Source organism: Myotis brandtii, unplaced genomic scaffold, assembly GCF_000412655.1.
Source record: "Myotis brandtii unplaced genomic scaffold, ASM41265v1 scaffold454, whole genome shotgun sequence".
NCBI lineage: Eukaryota > Metazoa > Chordata > Mammalia > Chiroptera > Vespertilionidae > Myotis > Myotis brandtii.
This window is the reverse complement of record NW_005367354.1, coordinates 4,851-25,587: the sequence shown is the minus strand read 5'-3', so window position 1 is coordinate 25,587 and position 20,737 is coordinate 4,851. Positions and strand designations below refer to the sequence as shown.

Sequence of the window (20,737 nt, the reverse complement as noted above, 5' to 3'; positions counted from 1 at the left end):
ACTTATCCCCCCCCCCACAATACAGCCTCTCTGGATCCTGGGGGAGGCCCCAAAGGAGTGGCCCCGAGGAGTGGCATCCCCCGGGCCACCTCTCAGAGGCTGCTGAGGCTGCCCTGGCCCATGCCTCCCATCCAGAGCACCCCCACCACCCCCGAGGCCAGCGGAGCCAAGGAGAGGGGTGTGGACCAGCCGGGGAGCAGCCAGGGGCCCCAGGAGAGGAGCCCCGGTGTCCAGGAGGTAAGGACTCGACTACGCTCCGTCCTTCTGTCTTCCTTCCATCCTTTCTCACCCCCTTGTCCCGAGCCCCGAGCTTCTACAGGGGGCTCCCAGGTGCCGCCCTCGGGGTGGGAGGGGGCTTGGGCCCCCATCTCGTCGCCCCCCCACAGTGTCCCACACCATTGCAGCTGGAGCCTGGAGGCTGCCCCGGAGTCCCCGAGTTTCTGTTGAGCAGAGGCTGTGTGGCCACCTGTCCTGCACTTGGGGCCCTCGGCCTCCTCGGGTCTAAAGGCTCCAGAATCCCGCCTGCTCCTGGCCCTTCCCGTGTCAGGCTGGGGCGTGGCCGAGGGGGAGAATGCTGGCCGAGGACTCGGGAGCTGGGGCTCTGGTATCTCCTCTGCTCCTCCCTGGCTGTGTGACTTTGGCCAAGTCACCTCCCTCCCTGGGCCCCAGGGTGCACATCTATAGGAAGAGGGGGTTGGACCAGACGTTTTTGAGGATCCCTCCCAGCCCTGGAGTCAGAGGCCAGCGAATGCTGGCCGAGGACTCGGGAGCTGGGGCTCTGGTATCTCCTCTGCTCCTCCCCGGCTGTGTGACCTTGGCCAAGTCACCTCCCTCCCTGGGCCCCGGTTGCACATCTATAGGAAGAGGGGGTTGGACAAGATGCTTTTGAGGATCCCTCCCAGCCCTGGTGGTCTAGGATTTTTCTAAAATGAGAACAGAAAACAAGAAGAGGAAAAGGGATTGGAGCAGGGATGAAGGGACCCCTTGCAGGCTTGTTGCCTGAAGTGGTGAGGAAGCAATGAGCTTCCCGGGTCTCAGGGCTGTGAGGCTGGAAGAGAAACGGAGTATACTTCCCAGCACTGCCGCCTACCCAGGTGGCTCCCAAAGGAAGGGCCACCCTGTGTGAGGGGCCCCGAGGGTGAGTGTCCCGGGGGCATGTTTCTGTGGACCATACCTTCCTCCTCCTCTGCTCCCAGGTGCACATCTCGCGGCAATACCTGCACTGCAGTGACCAGAAGATGCACAAGTCCCTGGGGGGCATGGTGATCCCGCCCATCCCGAAGGTGGGGGTGCCCACTGGGACCCCCTCCTGCACACCTGGCTCCCTTCCCAGCCTCTCGCCTCCAGGCCAGGATGTCCTCGCGGGCCCGAGGGCCCCCCACGCACGGTAAGCAGCCCTAAGTCAATCCCCCCTGGCAGGCCTCTCTCCTGCTATCCCCCCAGGATCTGCTTGGGGTCCCCATGGCTGAACCTCCCTGCCAGAGCAGAGCCCCGGGGGCCCAGGCGTGTGAGGAGCAGGGTCCCCCACCCGTGAGCCACACACCTGGGGAGGCTGCAGCCTCGTGACCCCGCTCTGATCTGAACTCCCCCCAATGCCTCAGCCTCCGTCTCCTACAGTTCCCTGGTGTGAGTGGTCGCTGCAGTGATGACTCAGATACACAGGACTTTAAAGCTCTGTTGCAAGGTAGCTCTTTGTTATTGTGTATTTTCTTAATAAGTGGATACTAAAGACTGCAAGCATTCTGAGCTTGAGGCAGTGTGGGGAGGGTAAGCCTACAAAACTTTGAAAGGGTCTTCGTGTCCAGGAGGGCTGGGAACCAGGGGGTGGAGGGTCCCTGGGCTGCAACGAACCCGGGCTTATGGAGTGTAAGCGGCACAGACGGTGTTCTGCAGATGGCCAGGCACATCCGTGTGGTCAGTCCAGACGGACATTGGAGCCTGTGTGTGTGTGTGTGTGTGTGTGTGTGTGTGTGAGAGAGAGAGAGAGAGAGAGAGAGAGAGATCCTGTTGACGTATTTCTCCCCCATTTCTCTGGAGCCCGATGTCCTGAATTCTCCCACTGCTCTCAAGCTCTTCGCTCTGTGTCTCCCCGGCTGCCATCCTCTGTCTGTACCCATGTCCCCCCTTTCCCCAACCCGGCTGGGGTGTGGGGCCTGTCTGTGGACCTGCTCCTGGGCCAGAGCCTTCTCTCGATTCTCACGCAGTGGTGGGCTCCACCGACCTCCACGCCCTCACCACCAGACACCCCTCCTCCTCTCCCGCTCCGACATCGGACCCCCGCCCTCCGAGGGGCATTCTGGGTGGCTAGAGTGACCAGAGTGACTCTGGCTCTGGACCGGTGGCCTTTCCATCCATCCCATTGGTCTTCACTCTGCATCCTGTTGAGCTTGATGCCCTTGAGCTCTTCTCCTGCTCGCTCTGTGCCTGCTCTCGACCTTCCGGGCAGCTTCCCGTGTGCCCCCTCTCATCCACCTTAAACGCGGCTGTTCCTGGAGTTTGTCCCAGGGCCTTGTCTTCCACCTCCTTCCCTTCCCTGGCATCTTATCTGTGTGGCGGCTCCCAAGGCTCCGTGGGCGTGGGTGACCTCCACATCCCCGCTCTGCCCGAGGTCTCCCCAGGGCCACGCTCCAGGCTGGGCCTCCCAGTGTGCAGGGGAGTGAGCCTTACTCACAGGAGGAGGGAGTTTAGGGGTCATGCTCTCATGAGTGGGGGCCGTTTGGCGGACTTGAGCTCAGTCTGCTCCGACCTGGGAGATGTAACCGTACCTGCTGCAGGTCCCAGCAGGGGTGGGCTTCCTTCAGGACCGAGCAGATTCCGTGTAGACTGGCTTCCCGGGGAATCGAGGGCCTGTGCAGCCAGGAACGGGCTCGGAGCTGGGTTTGGACGCCCGGTTGAGGTTGCAGAAGGAGCTACAGCTTTGAACTCCCGGGCCCTCTCTTTACAGGGCACCCTCCACCCCCTTCCACAGTGTCCCCCCTCGGCTGCCACCCCGTCCTCGAGCTGCCTACCCAGGCCCCACAACCCCTCCCTCGCCATCGCTCACGGTGCTTTTCTCTCCCCCATTCCTTTAAGATTGGTTCGGGAGAGTGGGCCTCGGGAGAAGACCCCTAAATCTCTGGGTATGTACTCTCCTTGTGCACCCCCACCTGTCAGTCAAGCTCGGGTTCCTGGGATCAGAATTAGGGCCGGAGGAGACCTGAGAGCTGTGGGGCCCAAGCCCCTCCTTTCACGACAGGGATGGGCACCAGTGCGTGTAGCTTCATGGCAACCAGCTGAGAGAGGGGGCGCTGCCTTGGTGGGACCTTCTCCTGGTCTCAGTGTGGAAGCAGCCAGCCTGTCCCCTCGCACCCAGGCCCGCGTGGCTCCCCAGCTGCCTCCTGACACGTGGCGAGGCCGCCCCTGCCCTGTGTGATCAGGAGAGGAGAGCATTCCTTGCCAGAGGAGGCGAGAAGTTAAACCCTTGGGTCAGCCAGCAGGGGTCAGGGTCAGGGAACAGGGCCCAGGGGCTGGAAGGGAGGCAGGGCCGGCAGGAGGCTGAGCGCAGACAGGAGGCTCTCCAACCTGATGCCCTAGCTGTGGAGAGGGGGGAGGTGATGGCAGCAGAGCCCCGAGCAGGTTAGCCGAGGGTCCCTGGGCAGGGCACCCTGAGCCCGGCCCCACGCCGGGTTGGAGGCAGCTGCGAGCTGACCAGCAGGTGGGTGGGCTCCCAGGCCAGCTTCCCGGCGGTGACTCTCGTAACCAGCTCAGCAGGTGGGTCAGTTGGCGAGGGGCAGGCTGCTGCCCCGGGGCCCCAGGGTCAGGGGTGAAGCTGGGCCCGAGAGGCAGGCCGGGCACAGAAACCTCCGTGGCAGCTGTGTCTCCCCCTCCCAGGCGGGGCGGAGGCGGGGGAGCTCAGGGGGTCTGTGTGACGCACTCTGGCACCCTGAGTGTCCCTGCAGAGCTAACCCTGAGAATGCTGGTGTGGGGTTTGGGGCAGGAGATCCCAGCCTGTACCACCCCCCCACCTGCCTGACCAGCTGCTGCTTGGGCACCATGTCCCCCTGGGGCGGGGGGGCGGGGCTGCTTGGACAGGCTTTCTAGGGTGCAGGTGAGGAGAGGGATACAAAATAGCACAGTCCTTAAAGGGTCCCCAGTCCTCCAGCAATACAGCCCAGTACATGTGACGCCCCTGGGACCGAGGGGCTCATGTGGTGTTGTCTGAAGCCGAGGGCTTCCCCGAGCCTGGGGGCACCCTGCTGTCCTTGCCGGCAGCTGGCACCAGGACACCTGCGCCCTCGGCCCACCTCTTACCTCTGGGCAGATGCAGCCCAGCCAGCCCCTCCTCCTCCTCCTCGGCCACTGGCCCTTCTCCAGGCCTGGGGTGCCGCGTGCACCAAGCAGAGGAAGCCTTCACAGAGGCATGGTCGGGCGGAGCACCAGGGTGACCTGGGAGCCCAGCGGGGCGCCAGCCTCAGAGGTCCTTTCCGGCCTCAGGCAGCCCCAGATGGTGCCCCATCTGAGGGGACCCTGATTTCCAGGTTCACCCAAGGGCGGTGAGCTCCAAACTGTGTGAGCAGGAGAAACTGATAACATTTCTTTCATTCAAAGAAAACTAACGAACCTACCCCCACCCTCTTCCGTAAGAAATGTACTTTTACAAACATTTGATTGGGCCCAGCCAGTGTGGCTCAGTGGTTGAGTGTTGACCCATGAACCAGGAGGCACATGCCAGGGTTGCGGGTTCGGTCCCCGGTGTGGGCACGCAGGAGGCAGCCGATCGATGATTCTCTCGCATCATTGATGTTTCTATCTCCCTCCCCTTCTTCTCTGAAATCAATAAAAATATATTAAAAAAAACTTTTGGGAAAATACAAAAATACTATGGGTTTGATGTCTTTTGGAAATGAATTTGTATTTTGTTACTCACCAAAGCATCTGAAGGCCGCTGGGTCCCAGCTTTCCCGTCTGTAAAGAGAGGACTGGCTTGGCATTCGTTCTCTGGTCCCTCGGTGCCGTGTCATAGGCTCAGACAGGTGCATGGTGGTATAAAATGGGCAGTGGGCTCACTTTATTTTTTCCCTGAGGTACATACCTCCCAGATCAGATAGATTTATATTCTTAGGAAAATCTTACGCCACTCAGATAGCAGGTCTGATGGTCCTGTTTCTTGCCCAGCTTCCTCCCCGCCTTTCCCTGTATTAGAATAAGGTGTGTAGTAATTATCGAATAAAGGAATGAAGGGATGAGTGAATGGATGAATGAAAGGAGGAGGATATTGGTCTTTGGACAGCCTGCACTATGCCTGTCAGTGCATCTCTGTAGAGTACGTTTAACTTGGGTCTCTCTCCACCCGAGAAGTGTTGGGCAGAAGGCTTGAGGGTGGAGGGCTTAGGCAGTAAATGTTACCACAATCGCAGGGTCATAAGCCTCTGGGCTTCCCAAGGGACAGCTGCTGCTTTGGGGTGCTGGTTGTCCTCAGTTCCTTTTTTTTTTTTAATGTTTTTATTGATTTTTAGAGAGAGAGGAAGGGAGTGGGATAGATAGAAACACATCATCCATCGGCTGCCTCCTGCACGCCCCCTAGTGGGGATTGAGCCTGCAACCTGGGCATGGGCCCTGACCTGGGAATGGAACCGGTGACCTCTTGGTTCATGGGTCGATGCGCAACCACTGATCCATACTGGCCAGGCCTCAGTTCTATTCTTGTTCTTGACTCCTCAGAGCCAACACCTTCGGCCCCGCATGTCACAGGCAGGTTTGCCGCCCCCGAGGAGCCTGCTCCGTCTTCATCTCGGTCTGCTCCTGCGCCGACAGCCTCCTCCTCCAGCCATGCCGAAGGCGCCCAGCCCTTGCTGAAAGAAGGGGACCCAAGGGAGAGCAGCACCAAGGTATCTGGAAAGCGAGAGGAGGAGGAAGTCGGGGTCAGAGTGGACCACTGGCTGATCGCAAGCGTGTATTTGAAATATACCAGTGTGGGTCCAGCTTGAGGAAAGCAAAGAAGAGCCTCGAGGCAGCTGCCCCTAGCACTTAAGGCGAGAACCTGCAGAGGGCCTGGGAGAAGGCTGAAGAAAAGAAGAGAAATGAGAGAGAAGGGGTGAGGGGGACGAGGTGAAGGGCAGAGTACGGCCGGGAGCTGAGGGCAGCCGTGAGGGAGGGCGGGAGGGCCGGAGGTCACTCCGGGTTCCGAGGGAAGCAGGATGTGGAGGAGAGTCCAGAGGGACTTAGGTGCACCGAGCCGAGTAATCTGAGCCAGCACCCAAGATAGCAGGCGCGAGGCAGCTGACGGAGACAGAGCAGCCAAAGGCTGTGCTTGACAGGCTGACAAATGGCTTGCACTTAGAAGGTGACCTTGGCCCAGACGATTCTCTGCGCCGAGTGAATTTAGTAAAGCCGCCGGGAGAGGCACTGTGTGGGGGCTCATGCTCCTTCTTTGAAAGAGACATAAAAGTGCCATAAACATACCCCGAAGGCCTGCTGTGTGCATGTGGTGTGTTAGGCCTGGCACCCAGTGATGGCGAGGGTCAGGTCCGGGCCACAGTCCTTCCACTCCAGCGAGGTGACACCGTGAAACAAAGGAAGAATGACTCAGTGCTGTGAAGTGACCCCTCCCCGCCTCACCGTGGCCACTCACTCCCATGGTCACTGCCAATAACTTCACCCCCACCGGCATCTCAAGTTCAAGCATCCCCCTCACTCACCACTGTCTCCTGTTCTAGCTCAATCCATCTAATATTCCAGCTCTAATATTTTGTTCCTTCTTATGTATAAACAATATTCTCCTTGAAATTGGATCGTTCCTATTAGCGTCTTCGCTCTCTGTTATTTCTTTCATCTTAACAAAACAAAACAAGCCAGAACCATTCTAAGTCAGGCTCTAGTCCCCCCCGCCCACCACACCCCCCAAACTGCCCACATTCAGGCCACTGAGGACCACCACCGTCCCAGGTGTGGCGCATCACTGCCCTCTTTTAACTTGACCCATTGGCAGCTTTCTTAGCTCATCCTACTTGGATTCCCTCCTGGGGTTGGAGTCAAGGGATTGGCTTCTTCCTTGGTTCTCTGCCTCCATCAATGGCAGCTCCTTCCTAGTCCGTCTTTGCTGGACCCTCTTCACATTCCTGACCTCCTCATGCTGGAGGCCCCCAGAGCTCAGACTTCTGGCCTCTTATCCATTTATACCGACCCCATGACCTGGTACAATGCATGGCACCGAGTGCCATCTATACGCCAGAGGACTTCCCAATGTCCCTTCCAGCCCAGACCTTCCCCTGACATCAAGTAGCAGTGAAATCATCTATGTATTTAAAAGCCAAGCGACTAGAACGACTGGAACGACTGGTCACTATGTGCTCACTGTAGCTGGCCAACCAGCCTGATGGGGGTGGGGCCGGCTGGCCAACCTCCTGCGGCCCCTCCCTCCGGCTGGCCGGCCCCCACCTGTGCATGAATTCATTCACCCGGTCTCTAGTATATATAATATATATGACCTAAATTATTGTATAAGTTATATATTATATATAACCTTATCCAGATAGATAGGTAGATAGAGAGATAGATAGATACTCACCTTCTATGGTGGGTGGCAGTAAAAGGCAACTCCAGCCGTCCAGCTGCTCCGGCCAAAAATCTTGGCCCCATCCTTGCCTCCTCTCTCTCTCTCTCTCATTGCACACCTCACACATCAGCAAGAGCAGTGGGCTCCACTTTGAAATAGCCCAGATCCAGCCAGTCTGCCATCCCATTCCTGCTACCCTCACGCAAGCCCATCAGTCCAACACATGCGAACTCTTGTTTTATTTTTGCAACTTCTTGTGTTAAATTATTTCAAAACTAGAGGCCTGGTGCATGGATTTGTGCACTGGTGGGGTTCCTTGGCCTGGCCTGCATCCTCTTGTAATCTGGGACTCCTCAGGGAATGTCGGAGGCCCGGTGCATGGATTCAGCCCAATCCCCGCAGGCCAGGCCGAGGGACCCCACTGGTGCATGAATCCATGCACCAGGCCTCTAGTATACATATAAGATTTTTGGTTAATCTCTTCCCGTCCTCCCCCACCCCTCTTCCCTCTGAGATGCATCAATCTGTCCCATATTTCCATGCCTGTGCGTTGAGCGTTCTGTCCCTGGTAGTCAGTGTATGTCATAGCTACAGGTCGAATGGTTGAATGGTCGCTGAGGCATATCTGTATATATTTATAAATTAAAACAAAACAACACTTAGAGCCCCTCCCCCAGTGGGAGTCAGATCACGTCATCCTCTGCTCAGACTCCAGTGACTCGCTGTGTCCTGCAGAGGGAAAACCCAGGTCCTGGGCATGGACCACAGAGCCAGTGCGCTCACTCCTGCCCCACCCGCCAACGCCCAGCATCTTCTGACTTGGGTGCTCCAACCAGAGTGCCCTCCTCATTGCTCCCAGCACGCCCAGCACACCCCAGCCTCAGGGCTTCCGCATTCGCTGTTCCCTCTGTTCCGAACACTGCATGGCCTGCTCCCTCCCCTCACGTATGTCGCTGCCTACTCTTGGCCTCCTCAGTGAGTCCCCTGGGCCCTCCTGCCCAAGGCAGAAGCCCTTTGCCCTCTGCCCCTTATTTCCTGCTGGCGTGCAGTGCCCGGCGTTAGAGGTGGGCCTGTTTGTTCTTTGTCCCCTGGTCTCCCCACTCCATGGGAGCGCTCTGGAAGCACGGCCTTGCCATTTTGTTTACTCCCAGAACAGTGATTGGCACACGCTTGAATGAATGAAGGTATAGAAAGCACAGTTGGGTCCCCAAGGGTAATGGAGTTTGCCTTGACCTTGTGCCAGATCCAGTTCACCATCTCCAAGTCCGCCCAGGAGACGATGCGGCTAAAGCAGAAGAAGGAGGTGGAGCTGGTCCAGAGGGCGGAGGAGCCGGGCAGGGCGAGGGAGCTCACGGCCCAGAGCCTGGGTGCCCGGAGAACCTCGATGAAGGAAGGTACTGGTACCGGGGCCAGGATTCCCTCAGGCTGGGAGACTTCTTGGCCAACACCTTTGGCCCAAAGAGAGGCTGCCACAGTTCCTCCCCTTCCCCTCCTGAGGCTGGACAGGGAGCCACACCTGCTCTCTGGTAGCTCACCCTTGGGCCCATTTCCAAAGGAGGCAGCTGGGGTCGGGGATCAGACAGAACCGGCTCCATCCTAGGACTTTCTCTCCCCCCACAGGCCTCCTTCCCCTCCGGGGCAGGGGGACCCTGTCTGTGCCCACTGGGATAAGCAGCCCCCGAAGACACAACACCGGCGTCGTCCTGAGGAAGCGAGCCAACCGGGCCTCACTGCCCAGCATCCCCGTCAGCAAGCAGGAGCCCTGCTTCGCCCGCCATGCTTCAGGTGGGGCCCAGACCGGCTGGTGGGGGGCACGTGCCCCTCTCGCTGGGTTGCCTTGGGATACCGTGGGCCTGGCAAAGGTGAACCTGGCAGCCCATGTTAGAGAAGGGGTGGCCCTCCCACCAGAGAGAGGAACAAAGTCTGGGAGTCAAAAGCATCTATGGGCTGGGCTGGGACCCCCGGGGTATGGCTATTGGAGCTGTGATGGCTGGACAGGTATGACCAGCCTTTGTGACATGTCCTAGACCACGGATGCTGGGAAACAGCATCCCTGGAAGTAGCTGGAAACACCAGGAAGAAGAGGAGAGAGTTCTGGGAAGGCCTGGGGGTCCTGCATGTTGCCTCATAAGATGCCAAGGCTGGACAGTGCTGGGTACAGACGGGATCTGAGGACCCAAAGATTCTCTGGGATGTTCAGGAGCGGGTCAAGGGGCAGGGAGGCTCTGTCCCCATTCCTCCAGGGGAACGTCTGCTCTGTTTCGCCCTTTTGTGTTCGGGCGTCCATATGAGAGTTCACTCAAAAAGAATGTGCTATTGAGGAACGTTTGAAAGCCACCAACCTGGTTCAGAGTTTCTGTGCGTGCGAGATGTGGTGGGACATTGACGGGAGAGCAGGGCAGCGTTAGCCGGAAGTAACATTGACCCACTTCCTTTTCCATTCCCTTTCTATCCGTTTGTTCAAGCAGGAAGTCTTTACTTGGTGCTCGTCTTGAGCATGTTTTTAAGGCATGCAAATATCCTTTTATTTATTTATTTTTAAATATTTTTTTTATTGATTTCAGAGAGGAAAAGAGAGGCAGAGATAGAAATGTCAACGCTGAGAGAATCATTGATTGGCTGCCTCCTGCACACCCCCTACTGGGGATCGAGCCCGAAACCTGGGCATATGCCCTTGACCAGAATTGAACCTGGGAACTTTCAGTCTGCAGTCCGATGCTCTATCCACTGGGCCAAACCGGCCAGGGCAAAAAATCTCCTTTTAAATAGAAATCTTTCTCCAGGCTTGAGACATGGGAAGCTGGCTGCAGTTTTATACTAGAGTTTAGAAGGTTCTTTTAGTTGTACTGTGAACATTGGCCATATTTTATGACAAATGATATTAGTTTACCAATTATGGCAGTGACATAAATTTCCCTTTAAAATAAACTTATGTAGGATTTGAAAAGTGGTTTAATTTTAAGAAAAAATACCATAACAATTAAAGTATAGGTGATTAAGAGATATGGCAAAAAAAAACCAAACTCCATGAAAGTGGTCATTGAATGGTTGATACTTGGGAAATAGTGCTCTATCTAACTCACTCTACTCATTTTATACAGCAGAACTGAGACCCAGAGTCTCAAGGTCATTCAAGGTCATGCAAGGGGATGGTGGCCCCTCGGGACTAAGACTTTGGTGGATGACTCTTGTGCCAATGCAGAGCTGAGAAGAGAATGTAGGAACGAACCCTTAAGTGAAGGGCTGCCCCTCAGCTCAGATTTGCCCAGGACCTCCTGGGTGCGCCAGAGTGGGCAGGATTGGGGGTGTATCGCTGGTGGGTGGGTTCAATCACATGGCATCAAGTAGCATATCACAGGCAAGGTGTTTATAATAACAGGTTGGCAGAGGCAGGAATGGAAAACTCAACAAAAGGTAGAGTTTGGGATTCTGTGTGGCTCCCAGGAAGCGGCGTCCAGCGCTGGCTTAAGCGCTCCCAGTCCGTCTCCCTGATGCCCGGGGAGGTGGGCTCAGTGCTGCGGGCCAAGCCTCGGGTCCTCTGGTAAAAACTCCCTCGTTTCTTTACCGCGAGTGCAGCTAACTCATTACCTGCGGTGCTAACTTTCGGGTCCCCTGAGTGGGAAGAAGAGGAGGAGGAGATGGATCTTCGAGCCTTTAAGGAGTTGAGGCCTTTCTCGAACCCGGAGCTGGGGTTGATGGATGCCCTGCAGTGCCTCGACAGCAGTGACTGGTGAGGTGACACCTTCCCCTTCATGCGTGGTGGCCGGGGGAGAGCTGCAGAATAGCTGCTTCCCCCCCCTCCCCCCCACCTCTCCCACTGCCCATCTCTCCCACTGCCCACTGCTGGGGCCTGGTCCCGTGGAGGGAGGTGTGTGTGCGCGTGTGTGTGCATGTGTGTGCGTGTGTGTGTGTGTGTATGTGTGTGCGCATGTGCGTGTGTCCAGCCTCCTGCGTCTGCCCCATGAGCTCCAAAAGCCCAGTGTACTGCTCTATGGTGCACCAGAGCCAGGCATGGCAGGTATAAATGAGGCTCCCCAACGCTTCTTTAGGAGACCTTAGAAAGGTCACAGCCCTTCATTTCTCTAAGCCAAGTTCACCTGCTCCCAGTTCCTACCCCTGCGCTGGCGGACACACACTCTTAGTCGTGAGCAGCGCCATGACTCGGGGTCCAGAGCATTTGCGGGAAGCCCTCCCCATCTTCTGTCCTCATGTTCAAGTACCCCCTCTTGAAGGCCCAGCTTGTCACAGGGGTGGTGGTCCTGGTCCTGGGGGAGGGCTTCCCTCTTGGGTGAGGTTGAGCCAGGGGTCCCATAAAATGGCGTTTCCTGGACTGCTAAGATTTCAGCCTGGGCCTGGCCTGTGTGGCTCACTGGTTGAGCGTCGACCCATGAACCAAGGGGTCACTGGTTTAATTCCCGGTCGGGGCACGTGTCTGGTTTTCGGGCTCCATCATCAGTAGGGGGCATGTAGGAGGCAGCTGATCAATGATGTTTCTCTCTCACACTGAAGTTTCTATCTCTCCATCCCTGTCCCATTTTCTCTCTCTAAAAATCAATAAAAACATATTTAAAAATATAAGCGTTCAGCCTGGGTGTACCAGCAGGAAACCCTGCCTTCGGGCCATCAAATCCCACCCTGCTGTGGTGCGGAGAGGGTGGGGTGCGGTGCCCCTGGTCTGCAGAGGGGGCGGGGCTCTGCCCTCCCCACCTGCCTGTGACAGGCCTGGGCTTGCTTCTCAGGCACATGAAGGAGAAGGGCCTGGTGAGCGTCCAGCGCCTGGCAGCCTGTCACCCGGAGGTCCTCGCTGGGAGGCTGCACGACGTGTCCTTGGCCGTGACTGGAGAGGTGAGGCCTCCCAGACAGCCTGTGTCCTGTGCACCCTGCCCACCCCCACCTGTCCCCCTTCCCTGGGGCTGCTGTTCAAAGTGGGTCACAGAACAGCCACAGAGAAGCCATGGCTCCTTGGATCAGGGGCATCTCCCACTTATTTCTCAGCCCTCAGCCCTCAGCCACTAAGGTGGGAGGTAGCCACCCATTTCTCAGATTAGAAAACTGAGGCCTGGGGTTTCCTTATTTCTATGCCATCGGCCTGCATTGTCCTCTGTACTCAAAATGCCAGAGGAGGGATGGAGTGTCCTGGGCCAAGTCTCCAACTTCAGGGTGGTTGTAACATTTCCCAAGCCCTTTCTCCCAGGGGCTGGGGCTGGGCTTGGCTGGGCGTGGCTGGGCCCAGGTGGGCAATAAGATGCATCTCATCGCAGATGGAGGCCATGGCCCCCAGCCCCTTGGGAATTGATTGTTGCAGTGGGGGGGCCTTGAGAAGATCAAATTGAATATCTATACTAATAAAAGGGTAATATGCTAATTAGACCTGATAGACCAGATGTCTTCCGGATGTCCTTCCGGACAAAGCCACAGCTGCTGCGAGGGCCAAGGAGGGCCGGCAGTGGCAGCAGCAGCGGGGTGATGGGGGCGGTGCCTTCCCCTGATAGGCCCAGTTGCCTCCCGCAGTGGGAGGCCAGACTGCGGCTTAGGCCTGCTCCCCATCAGTAGGACATCCCCTGAGGGTTCCTGGACTGTGAGATGGGGAAGGCCGGCTGAGGGCCTCCCCACCGCCCCAGTGCATGAATTTTCATGCACCGGGCCTCTAGTTATTTATAAAAGTACTTGGAAGACTGTTGTACAAATTTCAGATGATAATGATGGAATTAGTAATAATATTTTTTAAAATGGGACAAAATATTGCCCAGAGCTACTGCAGCCCAGGAGGCCTGGGCCTGAGGTGAGGGTGGAGGCACAGGTGGGGGTGCAGTGCCCATTCTTGGAGCCCCTGACAGGGCCCAGCAGTGTGGTTCCTCTCCCATCTCTCCCCGAGGTCACCAACCTCCGCTCCAAGGTGTCCCGCTTGGCCATCCGCGTCCTGGGAGACCTCTTCTGGGCCTTGAAGAAGAATATGGACCCAGAGGCGGAAGAGATTGCCCGCTGCCTGCTGCAGAAGATGGGCAACACCAGCGAGTTCATCCAGAGAGCGGCCAACCGGTCCCTGGGGGCCATGGTGGAGCATGTGACCCCTGCCCGATCCCTGGCGGCCCTCACCTCAACGGGCATCTAGTATGTGGCAGCCAGTTGTCTGAGGGGTGGGGGTGGCCCAGGAAGGGAAGGGGAGGAGAGGGGCCTGGGGTGGGAGAGGAGGGGGACTGAGCAAGTGCTTCACACGTGCAGCTGGGGGAGCTCCTGGTGGGGGCTGTCCCACCTTCTGGAGCCAGGTGAGGAGACCTGGCAGACAGGGAGGGGTGCTTTGTTCTGTTCAAAACTGAGGAGTCCTAGTGGAGGTGCTGACATCCCCAGAGACGCTGCAGAGGCAGCCTTCCGCCTGTCCAGGGGACGGGCATTTCTGATGAAATCTGGGCCGTCGGAGAGCAAGGCACACTCTCATCTTCAGCTGGCACCGCTCGGCCTTCTGGGGAGGAGAATGGGGCTCACTGCTACGGCGGCCGGATTTGCTTTTCCCTCGTAGAAAAACCCAAACCAAAAGCAAAACCTAAAGCATTTCTCAAGCCCTTTCTCCTGCCGCCAGCAAGACAGTTTTCAACCACAAGCCAGCCAGGAAGCTTCTGCAGGGAGGCCCTCAGACAGACCCGGCAGTGAGCAGGCAGCCAGGTTCTGGGCAAAGCCTGTGCAAAGGGTGAGGGGCTCTGAGCCACGTTGCCCGGGTTCACATCCTGGTGGCTTAACTGCCCTGTCCCTCCATTTCCTCATCTGTAAAATGGGAATAATAAAATTGCTGTGAGGAGTAAACGAATGGATTCATGGAAGAGCACTTAGTACAGGGTCTGCCTCCACCTAACCTTTGTCCATTGCTCACTGTGGCTATTATTAACTTGGGACAAATTAATTGTACGTTTTTCTGGATTCCTCCCTTTGCCTCAGCTTCCTCACCTGCAAGATGATGATAATTGTAGCTTATGAAGTTGAGGAGATAATGGTTTGAAGGTGCTCAGAGGTAGGGTGCCAGCACAGAGGGTGCCCTCACTACAATCTGAGATGATTGATCATTGTTGTGGGAACGAGGGTCAGGTGTCCTCAGGGGAGCCTGGAATTCCTGGGGGTCCTGCTACGATGCAGATTCTGACTCAGATGCTAATGGTGCCAGTGCCCGGACCACACTGACTAGGGAGAGCCCTGAAGGGGCGGGGGAAGGGGCCAGTGCTGCCTGATAGACTGTGGACTCGAAGACCCTGCTTGAAAAGGTGAAAAGGAAGAGGGGACATCCTGATGGGGCAGGGGAAGGGGCCAGTGCTGCCTGATAGACTGTGGACTCGAAGACCCTGCTTGAAAAGGTGAAAAGGAAGAGGTGACATCCTGATGGGGCTCTCTCGTAAGATCTCAGGTCCCCTGTGTTAGGATTCCAAATCCCCACCAACACCGTCCCTCCCTCCTGTCTCAGTTCCGCTGAGTAGATGCGCAGTAAGCTCCCTCGGACTGTTGGTGCACGACCTGGTCAGGCTGACCCAGGCACCAGCGGGCAGGCACTGGGGAGTCAACTGAGAGGGAAACTAGTTGCCCAGTGCCCGGGAGCTCCAGCCTGACTGGGGGCCACGGGGCCACAGGGCTGCACCTGTGCATGGCGGGGACAGGGGCAGTGCTCCCCCGGGAGCGGCTAGGTCTGCCTGGGGGCCGGGGAAGGCAGAGATGCTGATTGGGGAGGACCTTTCTTGGTGGAGAAAGATGGGGATGAGCACTTAGGCCAGGGCTGAGGAACGTCCGGCCTGTGGGCCGTATAAGGCCCACGAAATCATTTGGTCTGGCCCTGCCCAGGCATTAGGGGTGAGTTAATGAAATGTTTGACCAAACACAGCAGGAAAAATTTTAAGCTGATAATTTTGTGCAGCCCACAAGTGATGTTATAAACATCCAAATGGCCCTTGGCAGAAAAAAGGTTCCCCACCCCTGATGTAGACAAAGGCAGACTGTGACGCGGAGAGCGGTGGGCACAGGCGTCTCTAGGGACACCAAGTGGCTTCCCTTGTTCTTGCCTGTGCCCCTGTGGTTGTTGTCAACCTCAGTTCCATTGTCAGGAAGGGTCTGCTCTTTCCCCAAAGATTCTCCTCAGCCCACACGGGACAGGATTTGGGGCCATCACGGCATGAAACATGGATGCACAATTGTAGGTCCATGTGGGCCAGCCCGGGGACCCCCTCCCCTTCCTTGACTGAGCCCTTGACGGCGCCGTGTTTTCTCTCAGCCACAGGAACCCCTCGGTCCGGAGATGCACCGCCGAGCACCTCGCGGCCGTCCTGGAGCAGATAGGTGCTGAGAAGCTCCTCTCGGGCACCAGGGACAGCACGGACACGCTGCTGCGCAACCTGGTCAGGCTGGCCCAGGACTCCAACCAGGACACCAGGTGAGGCAGGGCGGGGCCCGGGGACTGCTGACCGGGCCGTGCAGGGCAGATGGGGCAACCAGCCAGCCCTGGCCCTCACAGCGCGGCTTCCCCGGGATCATGGGGAGGGACAGAGGGATGGACGGAGCGGTGTCCTTTCCTTACAGCGGCCCCATCTCCCCAGCGTCATAGCCAGGCTGCTCAGGGAACGGTCAGCACTCCCACCCCCACTGCCCACCTTCCTTCTCTCTCCAGCCACAGCGACCTCTCTCTTCTTCCTGTCCCACCCCAGCTCCCTTCTCTGTCAAGACTCAGTATCCATCTTTTCAATAGATCCTTAAGGAGCACTCTTTTCATTATTCTGGCGATGACCGTGAATAAGAAAAATTAGGCCTCGGCTGTCTTGGAGTTTTCCTCCTAGTGGGGTAGACGAACAATAAACAAATAAATAATTGTGGTAATTTTAGATACAGGTAAGGGATAAAGAGGAAAAAACAAGATGTAATGGAGAGTGGGGTGGGGGCTATGTTAGACTGAGAGTTGGGGGGATCTTTCTAAAGAGTGACATTTGAATCGAGAGCTCGGCTCTTTGAGGATCTGGGGTGGGAGTGTCCCAGGCAAAGGCAATGGTACCAAGGCCCATGGGTGGGACTAAGCTGGGTGTTCATGGAAGACCAGGGCCAGGCTGGGTGGAGCAGGGAGTGGCAGGCAGTGTGGGCGATGAGGCAGAGGGGGCAGGGCCAGGCCAAGGAGGGCCTCCCAGGCCACAGTCAGAGGTTGAGGTTTTGGTTTGTGTGTGACCGGGAGCCACTGGAGGAGTTTTTAGTAGGAGCATGAGGCAGTTAGACGATGCTACGCAGGAGTGATGGGCTCGGATTGATTGGCTTTCAAACCCAGGGTTGAGGCCCAGTTAATCACACTCAGCTCTCAGCCCGCAGTCGCCATGTCTGCAGACTGCACCCCGCGTGGTACAGCCCCAGAGGCACGTCCACCCTGGGTCTCTAATTTTTATTGATCTAACGGGTAACAGTGCCAGCTCGTTGCTGCAGCGTGCTTTTTTACCCAGTTACTAGTTTGAGAGTTTCTTTATATGCTTGCTAGCCTTTTACTAAAAAACAAGCAAGCCAACACCCTGGCTGCTCATTGGAGGGTTGATAGTGGGGGGTGGAGCCAGGATGGAGGAGGGCACAGACTGATGGCTACCCCATAGCCCAGGCAAGAAGGGCTGGTGGCTGCTGTGTGAAGGGAGGTGGATTGGACTAGGGTTAGGGCAGCGCCGACAGGAGGTTGGCTTTCAAAGAGGGAGCAAAGATGACACTGAGGTTTGTAAATGAACAACCGGGTGAATGGTATTACCTTTTACTGACATGAGCAATATTGTCAGGGGAGAGAAGGTTTGAGTGGTTTGTTTTAACTGCTCCAGGGGATGGAAATCAAAGTCTAACACCCTCTCCCTCTGACCTTCCTTTCACACTGGATCGTGCTGACTGCACTGGCCTTTCCTTCCTGGGACCTTAGGCTTCTCAGTTTTCACGGCACCTACTCCCTGGTTCTCAATGTCCTTCTGTGGCCATTTCCCCACCCTCCCTGCCTTCGGAATGTTGGCGGCCACATTCTTTAGTGTCTTTAGTCCTCGTCCCCCTCGTGTGACTCTCTCTGAAAGGTGCCATCACTTCCGGTGGCTCCAGCCACAGGAAACTCTGATGCTTCCCAACCTCTGGCTCCAGCCCACACCCTTTCAGGGCCATATCTCTGGTGCCTCCACAGGACCCATCAGCCGGATGTCCAACTGCCGTCTTCAAGTGCAAAGTGCTCCTAAATGAACCCATTGCCTTCTCCCAAGCCTGCTTCTTCCCTCTGTTGTTAAAAGTCACTATTATTTACTGAGTCGTCTAAGATGCAGAATGGGGAATTTCATACTTCATTGATTCTAAGACACACATTTCCTCCCCACATCTTAATGTCTTATAATCAGGCAGCTCACAGTTATTGACCAGGGAGCAATTATGACCTAGGTTTTACTATCTGCACATTTGCAAACTTGGTCATTGCTGCTCATGGTATGAACCTTTGAATTAAAACCTGCACTGTAGGAACTGCACTAAGAGGCTTTCTTTGCTTGTTAGCCTTTCCTATTTATTTTAAGAAGACATTGTGGATGCTCTGTGGGGAATTGTTGAGTTTAATTGCTGTTTAAAATGTCTTAGAAATATTATACTATTACTTGGCATCGAAATGAAAAGTTACTGCATATAAGGCATGGAAATAGAGTGATGAAATATAAATTAGATATTAATGCAAACATTCATCACTGAAGGAATGACCAAAATTCTGCATTTTCTTGCAAAGCCACCAGCAAGTACTGTACACTCCCTTTAAGTACTGCTCCCTTCCGTTGCTGAGATCCCATGCGAAAGGGCTGTCTTTGCACGTGAGGCAGCATCATTGAAGGCAGTGAACATGGCCAGTGTTTTCTTTTTCTGTTTTTCCTTAGTGGAAAATAAGTTAATGGTGCATTTTACAATCAATAAAGTCTTCAGTTGAGCAAAATATGGCCATTTTCAACGTTTCGTGCTCTACCTCCAGTCAACTACCAAGTCCTGCAGTTTCAACTTCCTTAGCAGCTCTTGAATCTGATTACCCCCACTCTACCGCCTCGCTCCAGGCCTTTATCCTTTCTTGTCTGGAATGTTACAGTGACCCCCAAATTGGTCTCCGACCCTAGCCTTGTCCTCAAAGATCCATCCTCCACACTGCTCACAGTGCAAATTGGATCCCCCCTTAGCTTCCCAGGGAATGTGGGCTAAAGTCCAACTCCTCACCTTCTCCCTAAACTGGTCCTACCCCTCCTCCAGCCTCCTCTGTTCCAGAGTCCAGCCCTGCCTGCCTTTCTCCAGGTACATGCCTGTTGATGTGTCAGGCTGTCTTATGGATCCGAGAATGCCCCATTACCCCCACTCTACCGCCTCGCTCCAGGCCTTTATCTTCTCTTGTCTGGACTGTTACAGTGGCCCCCAAATCGGTCTCCGACCCTAGCCTTGTCCTCAAAGATCCGTCTTCCACACTGCTCACAGTGCAAATTGGTTCCCCCCTTAGCTTCCCAGGGAATGTGGGCTAAAGTCCAACTCCTCACCTTCTCCCTAAACTGGTCCTACTCCTCCTCCAGCCTCCTCTGTTCCAGAGTCCAGCCCTGCCTGCCTTTCTCCAGGTACATGCCTGTTGATGTGTCAGGCTGTCTTATGGATCCGAGAATGCCCCCTCCTCCCATTTACTCCCCAATCCTGTCCCACTTGTGAACTCCTACTTACCTTTTGAATCCCAACCCAAGGATCAACTCTTCTATGAAGCCCTCCTTGATTCCCTGCCCCACCAACCACTATTCACCAGGAAGAGTTGACCACTTCCTCCTATTCTGCCCCACTGCTCCTTTCCTCAGATTTCTAAATACCTGTACTAGAAAAAGTTTGGTATAGCCATCCAATGGAATATTATAGAGTCATTAAAAAGGGTAACATGGGAAGATGATTAATGATAAAGTAAAAAAAGTTGTATACAAGTTGTATATACATTCTGATATCAACTAAATTTATATAAATTGGAAAAAGATGATGAGAAAACATGTCAAATTTGTAATAGTGGTTTTCTCTGTAATGGGAATGGTGTTTATTTTTCTATGAATCTAGTCTTTAAATAAGTAGGGATCATTGTCATAATTAGTAAAAGTATTGAAACCTCTCTTACTATAATTAGAAAGCTGTGCGAAGTTGTACAGCAACTTTACGATGTGTTTCTGTGGCTGTTTCTTCATCTTGCTCTTCGTCCTGTGGCAGGTTTTATGGCCGGAAGATGGTGAGTATCTTGATGTCGAACGCCAAGTTTGATGCATTTCTGAAGCAGTGCCTGCCATCCCACGACTTGCGGAAGGTCATGGCGGCCATTAAACAGCGGGTGAGTTGGTGGGTGTGATGGGTGTTGGGTGGGGGACCAGAGCTGAGACTGGCAGCCCTCACGCAGGTCAGGGGGCGGGGGCTGCACTCGTAGGCTTTTATTTCACCCAGGACTCCTGCCGGGCAAGGTCAGCATGATTTCCTTGTCCTCTAAGCCTGGTTCTGCCCCTCTTTGCCTGTGTCCCTTGAGCCTCCCTGGGCCTCCACATCTCCATCCGTGAAATGGGGATCTTGACCCCCAATACTTGGCCCTGACTACCAGCACTCTGGGAGGCTCAGCTGTGCCCTGGGAGGCCTCCAGGGGGAGAGGTTAAGGTCTAGGCTGGAGTATCTGGCACGTCCCCAGAGGCTACTCCTTCTGGTTCACGCTCTATGTGTATTTTTCAAGGGACTAGAAGAGAGTGATGAACTGCCGTCTGCCAAAGGCCACAAGGTGTCGAGGAGTCTGGCCGTGTGTGAGAACGGGCTGCCCGGTGAGGACGGGTACGAAACTCTTGTCTCCCTGGGGCTCCACCTCCAAGATGCCGATGGGGCAGCCAGGGTGACTCTGGCTGGGAGTTAGAAACCAAGCAGGAATCTGAAGGTCACTCCTGTGCCTAACACTTAAACTCCTGGGAGGACCCATCTGATGTCCTTAGCAGGGACCCAGGGAAGCCCAACCCCGCTCCAAGAGTAGCTTCCTGCTCTCTCCCACGTGTCCTCTGGGCCAGACCTGAGCAGCCGGGCTCCCAGCCCCTTCTCTTCTCTCTCCTGCTGTGCCTTTGCTTCTGCTGGTTCTTTGCCTTGTGTGGGCCGTCTGCACCTAGAACAAGCCTGTTTAGTCTACCAAATCCCACGAGATCCAGCTCGCCTGCCACCCTCTCCCAGGAGCTC

General features: G+C 55.7%; 1 protein-coding gene across 1 annotated transcript in view; it reads left to right on the top strand.

Moving 5' to 3' along the window:
* The window catches only part of FAM179A (family with sequence similarity 179, member A), a gene marked incomplete at its 3' end in the record, with an annotated part of 41,379 nt that overhangs the window by 18,369 nt on the left and 2,273 nt on the right, over positions 1–20,737 (top strand). Inside the window, exons 5-16 of the mRNA XM_014546608.1 lie at positions 26–237; positions 1,197–1,387; positions 3,073–3,119; positions 5,701–5,867; positions 8,778–8,928; positions 9,155–9,319; positions 11,111–11,264; positions 12,274–12,379; positions 13,410–13,645; positions 15,780–15,938; positions 19,748–19,865; positions 20,253–20,347. Of these exons, the coding sequence (XP_014402094.1) occupies positions 26–237; positions 1,197–1,387; positions 3,073–3,119; positions 5,701–5,867; positions 8,778–8,928; positions 9,155–9,319; positions 11,111–11,264; positions 12,274–12,379; positions 13,410–13,645; positions 15,780–15,938; positions 19,748–19,865; positions 20,253–20,347 (1,801 nt within the window). The remainder of the gene's footprint in view (positions 1–25; positions 238–1,196; positions 1,388–3,072; positions 3,120–5,700; positions 5,868–8,777; positions 8,929–9,154; positions 9,320–11,110; positions 11,265–12,273; positions 12,380–13,409; positions 13,646–15,779; positions 15,939–19,747; positions 19,866–20,252; positions 20,348–20,737) is intronic.